General features: G+C 44.2%; 1 protein-coding gene across 1 annotated transcript in view; it reads right to left on the reverse strand.

Annotated features, from left to right (window-relative positions):
* Nucleotides 1-14,624, reverse strand: part of VTN (vitronectin) — a 57,834-nt gene that overhangs the window by 8,716 nt on the left and 34,494 nt on the right. The window contains exons 5-6 of the mRNA XM_082246132.1: nt 7,157-7,313; nt 2,724-2,873 (exon numbers count right to left, since the gene is read on the reverse strand). Of these exons, the coding sequence (XP_082102258.1) occupies nt 2,724-2,873; nt 7,157-7,313 (307 nt within the window). The remainder of the gene's footprint in view (nt 1-2,723; nt 2,874-7,156; nt 7,314-14,624) is intronic.

The following is a 14,624-nucleotide window of genomic DNA, read 5'->3' on the forward strand; positions in this document are numbered from 1 at the left end:
ACTTGAGTAGCAATTTTTTTTTTCAAAACTACTGGTACTTTTACTTTCAGTACTTGAGTAGCAAAATTTAAAAAAAAAACTACTTGCAATACTTAAGTACAAAAAATGTTGAATACTTTAGTACTTCTACTCAAGTCACTTTTTGATCGAGCACATGTACTTTTACTCAAGTATGGGTTTCGAGTACTTTATACAACTCTGATGCAGCCCCACAGAAGGACACTGCCACCACCATGTTTCACTGTAGACACCATGCATTTTTCTTTGTACTCATCACCTTTGCGACACCATACAATTTTAAAGCCATCAGTTCCAAAAACATTTATCATGGTCTCATCACTTCAGAGTACAGAGTCCAAGTAGTCGTCTTCTTTTTCAGCATGGGCCCTGGCAAATTCTATGTGGGCTTTTTTATGCATGAGCTTTAGGAGAGGCTTCCTTCATGGACGACACTTATGAATTCCTCTGCAGTGTATGACGTATTGTGTCACGGAAAACAATCCAGTGGCTTTCAACTTCTTTAGTTAACTGCAGTGAACTTGCATGGCAATTTTATTCAACCCTTCTCATCAGAAGACGCTACTGTTAAGGGCTCTTTCACACGGGCGTTCCTTTTTTTTTGCCCGATCAGGTCCTTTTTTTTTTTTTGTAACGGACACGGATGACACTTGTGTCATCCGGTCCGTATGTCCGTTTTTCATCCCATCCGTTTGCGGATGAAAAACTGACTAAGGGCTCTTTCACACGGGCGTTCCGTATGTCCGTTTTTCATCCCATCCGTTTGCGGATGAAAAACTGACATAATGTATCTCTATGTAAATACGGATGTCATCGGATGATCATCCTCTGACATCCGTTTTTTGTCAGTTCAGTTCAGTTCAGTTCAGTTCAGTTTTTTTGAACGGAGGAGAACCCTATTTTTTCTTCCTTTCAAAAAACGGAACGGAAGCAAAAACGGATGTCAGTGGTGTCATCCGCAGACATCCGTATTTACATAGACATGCATTATGTCAGTTTTTCATCCGCAAACGGATGGGATGAAAAACAGACATACGGACCGGATGACACAAGTGTCATCCGTGTCCGTTACAAAAAAAAAAAAAGGACCTGATCGGGCAAAAAAAAAAGGAACGCCCGTGTGAAAGAGCCCATAATTCATGTCTATGTAAATACGGATGTCTGCGGATGACACCACTGACATCCGTTTTTGCTTCCGTTCCGTTTTTTGAAAGGAAGAAAAAATAGGGTTCTCCTCCGTTCAAAAAAACTGAACTGAACTGAACTGACAAAAAACGGATGTCAGAGGATGATCATCCGATGACATCCGTATTTACATAGAGATACATTATGTCCGTTTTTCATCCGCAAACGGATGGGATGAAAAACGGACATACGGAACGCCCGTGTGAAAGAGCCCTAAAGTGTTACTTTCTGTGGATGGCCTGGAAGTCTCTGTGAGATGGCTGCAGTTTCATCTTTGGTAAATTTTTGTATCGCTTTTGCTACAGTATTCTGACTGATAAGTAAAGCTTTGCTGATCTTCTTTTGTAGCCCTCACCTTTCTTGTGTAAAAAAAAATAATTTCTTTCTCAGACCTTGTGACATTTCTCTTCCATGTGGTGCCATTGCTGACATCATGAAATGGGAAGAAGTTTTCTTTGGTAAGTAACGCACTTTTATAATCAACTGTCTGCTGGACACCTGTTTAAAGAATAATTAGACTCACCTGTAGTGTAATTCTTGTTAATTAGGATTATGTTGTCTAAAATGTAGCTTCGCTCCTAAGGCCCCTTTCACACAGACGGACTGTTCAGATCCGCCTGTCCGTTTTTTTGGCGGATCTGAACGGATGCCCCATGCATCTCTATAGGGCATCGGATGTCAGCGGAGACATGTCTGCTGACATCCGATCCAATCTGTCAAATCTGGATGGATGGAAACCCTATTTTCCATCCGTCCAACGGGATTCCCCCATAGAGAACAGCGGGGATCTGACAGCTGTGTCTCCGTATACAGCGCAGAGACAGAGCTGCCATCCGCCTGCTCAGCGGGGGATCGGCGAATCGATCCCCCGCTGAGAAAAACGGAGTCCTCCGATGGACTCCTATATGTGAAAGGGGCCTAAAACTTTCACTGGGGTGTATACATTTTTGCAAGATGATCTTGAATGAATTTGTTGGAAAAAATACTTTTTTGTGTGTGCAAATTAACAAATCTTGGTTGCAATCAATGGCCCGCATTTGTGGAAGTATTTTGTTGTATAGAGTCCCTGTTCTCTCCCTGGCACCTCTAAAGTAAAGAATCAGGGAGGGAGATAATTTATACATTTGGCCAGTTAGGTGCTTACACCACACCTTATTAATCTGGCCACACGTATTGGAATTGCCGGAAGCTTCAATCATCTCCACTCCTTATTGCAGTTTATTAAACTGCTGCGCAGTGGAGATAAGCAGTGATAGTCACTATCGTAGCTTATCTCGTAGCTACTTTTGCAGGACAGCTTGGTCTGTTAAAGGAGGTCGAAAAATAACAGACTTACTGGCCAGATCAATGGGTGGGAAAAAATGCCTTAGAAGGAAAACAAATAGGTTTAATATAACATTAACTTCCTTTCAGTCTTTTTAAATAGCAACAGAGTTGCTGTAAGAATTCTTCTACTTTGTATGCTGTAAAAACAAAAAAAACATTGCAATGTTCATGCAGATTTTGGAGGACAGATCTACCTGTGAACCACTGCCCAAACAGTAGAGAGAATACATCTTCCCAGCTGTCATCTTGCATTGCTGCATATCGTGTAAATAGCTCTGATGGGGATCCAATACACTCCTCTCTGGTGGGTTGCTGAGTGAATTCATACTGCCAGTATTGTCTGCCTGTAAAGATGATTTAAATAAGAGTGTAAAGAAGAGCAAGTTTTAGAAATAACTATAACTGAAATACATCCTAATGCTGAAGCTTTATCCACTTAGATGTTTGCCTTCCCTGCCCCCCCCCCCCCCCCATCAACCTACTACAAATTACATATTCCCCAAAAGAGACCTCTGCCTTGATACAAGCAGTGGTCTGGCTCTTGGTAGGAGTTGTATAATTATCAAAATAACACCCACATGTGATGCTACCATGATTGAAAGAACTGATATCCAATGAGCAATAGGAGTGAACCATGGACAGACACCCTTCAGCCCGGAAATAAAGTAGGCTGTATCTGATTTGCTGCAGCTTCTAATGCACAATGTGAGATGCCAACAGTGTAATGTCAAATAAGAATGATATCAAAACTGGAGAAGAGCCTGCACACTGAAGGTAACAATGGAGTTCTCCTTTAAACTGCGGGTACATATAGTCATATGTATACAGAGTAGCTCATCCGGAGCAGGAGTAAAGAGATTCCTGTGGTCAGTGGTTAAGAGTAATGGACAACATGCCAGGGGCAACAATGAATGGGTTATGTAATGGCACAGGAGGACAAGGAGGGACCAGTCCTAGGGGTCAAAAGAACTGCAAGGGGGTCCAGATGGTCATATAGAGTTCCCTTTACTTTACAAATGTTCATCTAGGTTATAGGACAGTAAATGAAGATATGATGCAGTGAGTAGAGGGAACATAGGGGTTTCAACATGCCCTGTTAGATGTTGGCAGAAGGAATTGAACCGTACAGAGTAACAACATTAAGTGTCACAGGGATCCATGAATATGTTTTTGCACAGGGATTAACCACAGTCTATAAGCATATCCATTATTTTGTTAATAAATAATAGTAAGTTGAAGTTTTTCTGTACAAAAAGACACTACCTATCTGTTTTAAAAAAGATAGATGGCCTATAGAATGTGCAGTTTAGTGTCATTACAGTGCACTGCTATAGACCAATCACTTTGATAGACAGCCTACTTGGCCAAGAAGAACACAGAGCGGGGATGAGAGATGTAGGGTCAGCAAAACTACTATGAAGTTGAATCTTTCAAATTAAGGTCAGGATTTAGGACTCTCAGGCTACAGCGGATAGCACTTAGAAGTACCCTGGCTGAGCCAATCATGCGTATACCTTTACAGTGCTGAGAGTTGTACTTTAATTAACTAATTTTACCAACACAACTGCTCTCTGTAAAGTTTCCCAGAATAATTTCAACTAAGAGTGTCACATTCCCTACTTTAAAAATATGCCCCATTATAACCTTTATTTTTAATATACTGGATATGCAAAATAGAAAAAGTAGCAATCCCAAGAAAACATGCAGTATGCTATATAGCCACTAGATGGTAGTATTTTACTTTGAAGTGCAGCAATATAGTTGTATGACAGTATGAACATTATATACAATATCGTCCATAAATAAAAATCATAGGTGTAGCACATTTTCCTTGGGAGCTGCTGGTTACGGGTTCCCCTGGGTTACCATTAACAACAGCACGACAGTTCAACATTCTCCAAGTGATTTTGGCTCAGTCAGGAAACAGTCCAGGAGCTTTGGTTTTTGTGTTTTTATTGAGAACTTGGAAGGAAGAAAGGAATGAGTGGGATACTCCAAGTTATATAACTATGCACAATTAGCTGGGATGGCTGAATAATGCTGAGTGTGGCTAGGCCGCTGCTTTACCTTGTCAGTAGAAGTGTAGTAGTAGGAAATTAACTGTCTAAGTAAGGTAAATTGTACTGTACTGCAGAACAATCTTCAGGGCCCTTCCTGGCACCCCCTTTGTTCCTATTCTTCAGGGTCAACTACACGGCACCCCCTTTACTGTATCACTCCCTGTGTGAGCTAGCTCCTTGATCCCCCTGACTTCTCTGGAGTGATCCCCCTTCCTGGGCAGACCCTTAGGCAAACCTCCTGGTACTCACGACACTGTTTTTTCCAAGAGACTCTGCCAGCAGCTCCACTGTAAGCACTCTGGATCCTCTGCAGCTCAGCTCCACACCCGGTTCACTAGGCCGACCACCTTCTCCACACACTGCAGGAGGAGAGACAGCCGTCCACCTCCTCCTGGGACTCTGCTTCACGCCAAAGATGCCCTGTCACATGTCCTCTCTGTATTTATGGTCAATCCCAGGATGCATTGCAGAATGCCCTCCCAATGGGCCTGCCATAAAACATGATATGTCACTGGATAGGTTTCCTCCACTGTCCAACAAGCTCCCTCATTGGATACAGTGGATCACACCTGGAATAATGTAACAGGCAAACTAATAGATCAGGGTCCCCTGATGAAGCACAAGGAGCAAATAGATGCCTTTTCCTAGCACCTACCTAGGAGGGTGCTACATAGGTATAATATGCTTTCATCACGATGCATAATTGACTTAGACAAACTAAAACTAGTAATTAGCAAACAGGTATACAATTCACAAACATGCTATATCTTTAGGTTTCATTATTTTCAAAAAAATCCTGATTCTTTCAGTGTATGGGACTAATGGGAAGCATACATACTACAGTGCATTGCGAAAGTATTCGGCCCCCTTGAACTTTTCAATCTTTTACCACATTTCAGGCTTCAATCATAAAGATATAAAACTGTAATTTTTTGTGAAGAATCAACAACAAGTGGGACACAATCATGAAGTGGAACAAAATTTATTGGATATTTCAAACTTTTTAACAAATAAAAAACTGAAAAATTGGGCGTGCAAAATTATTCAGCGCCACCTTTTGCTGCGATTACAGCTGTAAGTCACTTGGGGTATGTCTCTATCAGTTTTGCACATCGAGAGACTGAAATTTTTGCCCATTCCTCCTTGCAAAACAGCTCGAGCTCAGTGAGGTTGGATGGAGAACGTTTGTGAACAGCAGTTTTCAGTTCTTTCCACCAGATTCTCGATTGGATTCAGGTCTGGACTTTGACTTGACCATTCTAACACCTGGATATGTTTATTTGTGAACCATTTCATTGTAGATTTTGGTTTATGTTTTGGATCATTGTCTTGTTGGAAGACAAATCTCCGTCCCAGTCTCAGGTCTTTTGCAGACTCCATCAGGTTTTCTTCCAGAATGGTCCTGTATTTGGCTCCATCAATCTTCCCATCAGTTTTAACAAATCTTCCCTGTCCCTGCTGAAGAAAAGCAGGCCCAAACCATGATGCTGCCACCACCATGTTTGACAGTGGGGATGGTGTGTTCAGGGTGATGAGCTGAGTTGCTTTTACGCCAAACATAACGTTTTGCATTGTTGCCAAAAAGTTCGATTTTGGTTTTATCTGACCAGAGCACCTTCTTCCACATGTTTAGTGTGTCTCCCAGGTGGCATGTGGCAAAGAAATCTTAAAGAATATCTTTAAGAAATGGCTTTCTTCTTGCCACTCTTCCATAAAGGCCAGATTTGTGCAGTATATGACTGATTGTTGTCCTATGGACAGAGTCTCCCACATCAGCTGTAGATCTCTGCAATTCATCCAGAGTGATCATGGGTCTCTTGTCTGCATCTCTGATCAGTCTTCTCCTTGTATGAGCTGAAAGTTTAGAGGGACGGCCAGGTCTTCGTAGATTTACAGTGGTCTGATACTCCTTCCATTTCAATATTATCGCTTGCACAGTGCTCCTTGGGATGTTTAAAGCTTGGGAAATCTTTTTGTATACAAATCCAGCTTTAAACTTCTCCACAACAGTATCTCGGACCTGCCTGGGGTGTTCCTTGTTCTTCATGATGCTCTCTGCGCTTTAAACGGACCTCTGAGACTATCACAGTGCAGGTGCATTTATACGGAGATTTGATTACACACAGGTGGATTCTATTTATCATCATTAGTCATTTAGGTCAACATTGGATCATTCAGAGATCCTCACTGAACTTCTGGAGAGAGTTTGCTGCACTGAAAGTAAAGGGGCTGAATAATTTTGCCCGCCCAATTTTTCAGTTTTTTTATTTGTTAAAAAAGTTTGAAACATCCAATAAATTTCGTTCCACTTCATGATTGTGTCCCACTTATTGTTGATTCTTCAAAAAAAATTACAGTTTTATATCTTTATGTTTGAAGCCTGAAATGTGGCAAAAGGTCGAAAAGTTCAAGTGGGCCGAATACTTTCGCAATGCACTGTATATTCAATAGAAAGGTTTTGTTTTCTATAAGTAATTCAGTAGCTGCACGATTAATATTATTGTGTTAGCTTTTTATTTGAATTTTGTCAAAAAACATCCTTTTACAAGTTAAAAAATCAAATGTACCTTTAAAGAAATAGGCTCTCTCCCTGCCTTGGTAGTTATTGGCAGGCAAGGTAAAAGCAGCATCTATATCATTTGGTATGTTGGCAAATCCCACATCAATGTCCCGAGGAAAGCCTGAGTCCACAACGCCATCTGAAAATCGCCAGTACTGATCACCCTGCAGCATCAAGAGAAAGGTATGAAAATGTGGTTCAGGAATGTAACATAAGACCCAAAAAAATGAGATTATCTACAGAGTATGGTCTGTTAGATACCTATTAGTAAGTATTTCTGGCTCTTATTTTATTATGAGAACCAATGCGGAGAGGCTGATAGATCCCCTTTCAGTGAGGCAGGGGTGGGGCTTGGCTATTATAATTGGGTAGTGCTTAATTGGTACTGTTGGCAGAGCTTAAAGTAGAACTGAAGGCAAAACTTTTTTTTTTTTTTTTTCATTTTGGATAAAGTAAGGGAGGTCTAAAACCCCTGTCATTTTTTTTTGCCAACTTTGTCTCATTGAGGAGATATATGTATATATGTACATGTAGGTAGTCATAGCTAATTATTACTTGCTCTTCTTCCTGCCTTGAGTTGTTATACAATAGTTACTCATACTTGTGCTTTTTCTTAGAGAAGAACTTTAACCGGTTAAAGAATATGTAACCCCAACACATCATGTTCCTGATATGGGCCTGTTGTACCATGTATTGTATTAAAATTATCCCGTTCTCATTGTGTTGCTTCCTTTGTGTGAAATACCTTCTTTTCCTACTAGTTCCCCTGCTCTCCTATTTCAAACTGACCATGCTACGCATGAAAGAACATCCATCCATCTCAGTGTGGTCAGTTTTTTGGCTGTGTGCGGAGAACAGCCTGCCTGTCCTCCAATGGTCAGACATGTGCTGACACTCCCCCCCCCTCCTCTTGCACAGCCATTCACTGGGAAGATCAGTGCTGTTTTTCCACCCCAGCTCTCTGAGCTCCTTATGTAGATGATAACAGATATGTTTATATATATATATATATATATACACAGTATATATATATATATTTTTTTTTTTTCAGCGGGAACGCAGGGGAACACAGTTCCGGCACCTCCAGGGGGTGCTGGAAGGTCTACTGATGCTGCCTGCTGGGGGATCTATTGTTGCTGGAGGGGAATCAATTTTTGCATGGCAATCTATTGTTGCTGGTGAAGGATCTTTTGATACTGGGGGGTTAATAGTTGCTGGAAGGGATCTACTGTTTAGGGAGGGGTCTACTGTTGCTGGCTGCTAGAGAGTCTATTGATGCTGGCTGCTGTGAGATCTTTTGCTGCTGCTGGAGGTCTATTGCTGCTGGGATGGGGGGTCTATTGCTGCTAGCTGTGGGGGATCTATTTAATTGCTTTTCTTGTTATCATACCCAAATTCCATACATTCCAATACAAAATTATACTTGGCTCTATATTCTCTACAAGGGGCTGTACTGGAAGCTGAGTAGGGGGTGGAACCAAGGGTCAGTGCTCGGAGGTGGGTAGGGGTGGAACCAAGGGTCAGTGCTCGGAGGTGGGTAGGGGGTGGAACCAAGGGTCAGTGCTCGGAGGTGGGTAGGGGGTGGAACCAAGGGTTAGTGCTCGGAGGTGGGTAGGGGGGCGGAGACACAAAGTAACTTAGAAGGGGGAGTTCCTGCACCTATTCTCTAAGAAAAAAAGCCCTGTACATATATATATATATATATATATATATATATAAAAACATACACACAAATGTTTTGCCATTTACTTTTATTTTAAACTAAATGGGTTGTTTTACAAGGTGAAGGTTCACATACTGTATCCTTTATTAAAGCAGTTGCAGCTATTATAGCATCCTGATATCTTAGGGCCTGCAACTGCTGATATCAACTCAACAGTGAGAGATCTTTATTTTAGTGATGCTGAGGATGAGAGATACACAGTAGGAGGTAGAGTTTCTGAACCTTTATTTACTGCTACTGACTGGGCTGCTGCAATTTTTCTTCTACAATGCAAGGTCTACGCTTTTAGGAGACTACGGCATTTATTTAACCTGGTATGGAAGCCAAAGCCACTTCATTTTACTATTTCTTTGGTACCAGTAAAAACACATTCTAAATATTTTAATATTTTTTAAGACACCAAAAACCAGAGAAAACAGAGATCCTATCCTGTATAATATAAAAGAAAAAATGAGCACTTTTATTTCCTGTTAATGATATTGGAGGGCTCTTAGATACATTTGGCTTTGCACACGTGCTGTGCTTGGAGCTCCATCTCCCTTTTTGCTGTTCTCCTTAGTGTTCCACTTTCCCTCCCTGTTCTCCTTTTTGGATCACCTTTTGGACACCAGTTCTGGACTCCAATCATGGAATCAGCTTTAGGCCTTCAGGGATCAGAAACCAACTCCCACTCTGTTCTCCACTGTGACCATCTACCCATTTCAATGTTACTTTTTCCTCCCGTATGGTGGCTTCTATGAAGTTTTATTGTCATCTTGTAGCCGACTGGAGTCCATTAACTCCAGAGTTTAACTGATCCAAACTGATTGCATGCCCAGAATAGGAAGGTAATGGGACATCCTCTGATTCCTTCTGTATTGAATTGTATTGTAATTGTATTGTCTGCCCTCATGTTGTAAAGCGCTGCACAAACTGTTGGTGCTATATAATTTTGTATTATTATTATTATTATTATAATAATCAGCATTTCAAGCTCACACAAAGCTCACATTGACAGGGTACACATAGCCAGAATATACACAGATAAACTACAAACAGTAAGATCATGCAAAAAGAGACCACACATAGTCTGAGAAAATGCATACAGAGAATACACACAGACAGGGCGGCCATCAGGGGGGGACAGCCCATACACATGTAAGGGGCCCAGGTGTCTCGAGGAGCCTGGGAGCGGGGCACTGGTGTTCCACCACTGGCGGGGGGGGGGGGTAGGGGGAGGGGAGCCGCCTGCTGCTCGCCGCTTCTTCTAGTTTTGAAGTATGGCCGCTCTGTTTGGGATTTCTGCCCATATCAGTGGCAACTTCTTGTTTAGGCGATGCGCATGTGCGGGAATTCTCCTTGCATGCACAGTTGAGAGCGGGGCCTGGTGCCGTCACTGGGCAACATCATCCCCACCACCACCACCACTGATTCCATCCACCACCATTGCCACTAATCCTGGCCCCATGGTCCAGAGGCCCGTGCGGCCCCCTGTACACCTAGATGGGTAGGCACATATAGAGCAACCGATCACTCCATTTACCTCCTGTAGCCACTAAATGATCACTTCTCCTCCTCTCCCTCCTGTAGGCATTCAGTGGCCACGTGGTCAGGCCCAGGGGGGCCCAGGCCCAAAGCTGTGTAAGGGGCCCCAAAATTTCTGATGGTTGCCCTGCACACAGAGAATGCACAGACAGAACACAGCACAACAACAAAAGCACAGAAAATGCATCATTGGACACACACAGACACAGAGGACATACACAACAGGTAGAGCACATACAAAAGACAGATCATATGCATAAAAGGCAACACATGTAGGCAGAGTACATATAAAAAGATTGCACGCACAGATAATGCTAATGGAAAACCATTTTTGATTAGATGTGCTAAAGTGCCATATTACCTAAGCTTGTATATTGATTTCTAGACGGCCATGTTAAAATATTCTTTAGGTATATGCTTACATCCTCCAAGTTTGTGAAATCTGTCATCATTGCTTGTGGAATGGGTATAATGTTATAATGTAAATTTGCACATCTATAAACCCTTACAAAACAAGGCTTACAATAAAGTATTCTAAAGCACCAGGTAAGCCGCATAACTAATGACATGTACACATAATTAAAACTCACCATTCTTAAATGACTGTATAAGGAAATGGCACACTTTAATAGAACTATTAAAAGATAGCATTTATGACATTTACATGACTAGGGTATTAAATGTGTCTTGTCTATTCTGCTCAGACCATCACCCCATAATTTTTTTATTTTTTTTTTTAATATTAATAATAATAATAATAATGATAATAATGACAGCACAACTAGTTGGAGTTAAATGGCCATAGCAGCCTATTATTAATCAAAATATAAATTAGCATTTTAATAACATGGAGCCCCAAGGTCCTATTAGGCCTCACGAGAAAGGAAAGTAGCTGCGTATCACTTAATCAGGCCTCCAGCCGCAAGACAACACGCAGATACACATCCCAACAACAGGGAGCCGTACCTCGGATGGGTCCCTACAACGTACCTTTTTACCCACAATAACCTAAAAGGACCTTGTACCCCGCCACACTTAACACCACAGTGTAACAATAACATAGAACTCCAAGGTCCTGTTAGGTATCACGAGAAAGAAAAAAAACCGCGTATCACCTAATCCAGGCCTCCAGCCGCAAGACCACCGGTTCGGAGACAACACGCAGATACACCTCCCAAACAACAGGGAGCTGTACCTCGGACGGGTCCCTACAACGTACCTTTTTTACCTACCCTAACTTAAAAGGACCTTGTACCCTGCCTGCTGCATGACAGAGAAAAAACAAAACCAAAATTGCCCATGCCGACAAAACACAATTACAAGGCGGGAGGGCGGGGATATTTCCCCAACTTTTCAGACCTCTGACTGGCGACCTTCCCAGACCAACTACCAGACGGCCCCCTTGCAACTCCACCCAACCCTGACCTTGACCCAATCAGCTAAGTTCTGCTGCTTATATTCTTTCAGACAGCAGCTGAAACCCCCACCTAGACTGACACCTTTTTAACCCCTGTCATGCCGGCCCTCCGTCCATTTCCTTGTGTATTTTACTCCGGGCCTTCCTGTATATCCTGCTATATTCTTACAGATATTTGTCAAACTATAATTGTAACAATCCTACAGGCTCACCTGAGTCAGAGGACTGCTGGCCGGAGTTAGGAGTGGAGCCCAGTGGCAAAGACCGCAGGCAGTTAGTAGGTGCTGGATACCGGATGGACACTGCGTAGTACTCTGATGAGGACACAGGTTCACCTGAGGTGCGGAAACTAAGTGCTAGCTGGTTTTCACTAGAGCCCCAGATGGTGGGGATAGACTGCGCTGCAAGCTAACACCAGGACGCGGTCCTCAGGATCACCCAGCCAGGCAGAGTGTAGGTTCGGTCCGAAGGCAGAGGAGCAGACAAGGGATAACCAGAGAGAAGTCAGACGAGCCAAAGGTCGGGGCGGGCAGCAGTAAGCGTGGTCAGACAATCCGGATCGGCAACAGAGGTAGCAGTTCAGTAGGTAGGGACAAAGCAGAAGAGTAGTCGGTAGTCAATTCCTGGTCAGCGTTGGATTTGTGGTAGTAGATAAGAGCAGCAGGTGAGGAGTCGCTTGATCAAGGCTCAGGAGCTCAATAATCAGCAAACTGGAGTGCAAGGGGCTGGACTTATATAGGGAAGTACCAGGTGTGGGGAATCAAGGGTGATGAGCAAGGCTTGGCAAGACTAAGGTTGAAATAATAGGCTTCAGGCAAGAATGTTCAGGGAGGAATGTTCAGAGCGGACGGTAGCCTAGTAAGCAGGGCTACTGCCTGGGATGTGGCTGGTCACAGGTTCGAATCCCAACAGTACTCCCCCCCTTCCAAGGTGACCTCCGGGCACCGCAGGGGCAGGCTTATCGGGGTGCTGTTGGTGGAACTCTTTTACCAGTCTGGGGGCGTGGACATTTTCTTCTGGTTCCCAGGAGTTATCCTCGGGAGGGTAGCCCTCCCACCCAATTAGGTATTGTAGTCTTCCCCGGTGGATCCTGGAGTCGAGGATCTTTGCGACAACGTATTCTTCTTCACCCTGTACCTTCACGGGTGGTGGAGGGGGCGAGTGGCGGCCTGTGAAGGTGTTCTCCACGTATGGCTTGAGGAGGGAGCAATGGAAAACAGGGTGCACCCTAATGGAGTCCGGAAGATCGAGCCGGAACGTGACCTCATTAATTTGCGCAGAGATCCGGAATGGACCCATGTATTTTTGGGCCAACTTTTTGGAGGGGACCTTCAATCTGAGGTTCCTGGTGGACAGCCATACCTTGTCTCCCACATGGAAGCCCGGGGTGGGTCTGCGGCGTCTGTCTGCTCCCTGTTTAAAGCGGCTCTGGGCGAGCTGGAGGTTGTTTATAATGTTCTTTTGTGCCTCCTGTAGGGTTGTTAGGCGTTCGGCCACTGCTGGAAGGGTGGAGGCGACGGGTAGGTGGGGAATGAATACCGGGTGCGAGCCTGTGTTAGCAAAGAAGGGGCTGTGCTTGGTTGAGCTGTGCTCCGCATTGTTGTAGGCGAACTCGGCCGTGGAGAGATGGTCAAGCCAGTCATCCTGTAGGTGGGAGCTAAAACAGCGTAGGTACTGCTCTAGGGTCTGATTAGTTCTCTCCGTCTGCCCGTTTGACTGAGGATGGAAGGCGGAGGACAGGTTCACTTTAACCCCGAGTGCCAGGCAAAAGTTCTTCCAGAACTTAGAGGCAAATTGTACGCCTCGGTCGGAGACCACGTCGTCCGGGATCCCATGCAGCCTGAAGACCTCTCTGAGAATAAGATCGGCCGTCTGTTTGGCGGTGGGTAGGCCTTTGTAGGGGATGAAATGGGCCATCTTGGTGAGGCGGTCAACTACGACCAGGATGGTGTTCATCCCTTTTGAAGGAGGAAGGTCTACCACAAAGTCCATGGAGATCGAGCCCCAGGGGCGGGAGGGAATCGGGAGAGGTTGTAACAAACCCACGGGAGAGGAACGAGGAGTCTTATTGCGGGCACAGACCGTGCACGAGGAGATGTACCTCTTGATGTCCTCCTTGTATGTTGGCCACCAGAAGGAGCGGGAGAGAAGCTCCTGGGTCTTTCTTGTGCCTAGATGGCCGGCCAGCTTGGAGTCATGGTTGAGTCTGAGTACTTCGAGCCGTGCGATTTCTGGTACATATAACTGTAGGTCCTGATGAAACCAATGACCGTTCTTAAACATAAGGCTGACATTCCTTGTGGGATGGGCAAGGAAGGGGTCATTTTCGTATCCTTCTTTGATTGTGCCCAGGAGTTCTTTAGAGTAGGTGACCCCTACGACCCTTCTCTCGGGCAGGATGTTGTTTTGGCCCTTGTTACTCTGCGAGGGCTCGGAAAACATTCTGGAGAGGGCGTCAGCCTTACCATTCTTTGATCCGGGGCGATAGGTGATGAGAAAGTTAAAGCGGGAAAAGAATAGTCTCCATCTGGCCTGTCTGGCTGAGAGTCTCTTAGCGCTGCGGATGAACTCGAGGTTCTTGTGGTCAGTTAGTACGATTATGGGGTTGGTGGCTCCCTCCAGCAGGTGTCTCCACTCAGAGAAGGCATCCTTGATCGCCAGTAGTTCCTTGTTCCCGATGTCATAATTCTTCTCGGAGGGGGACATCTGGCGGGAGAAATATGCGCACGGGTGTAGTAGCATCTTCTCCCCTGTCCGTTGTGACAGAACAGCCCCCACCGCAGAGTCAGATGCATCCACTTCGACTGTAAA

This window comes from Pelophylax lessonae, assembly GCF_965119305.1.
Source record: "Pelophylax lessonae genome assembly, chromosome: 2".
NCBI classification, from domain to species: domain Eukaryota; kingdom Metazoa; phylum Chordata; class Amphibia; order Anura; family Ranidae; genus Pelophylax; species Pelophylax lessonae.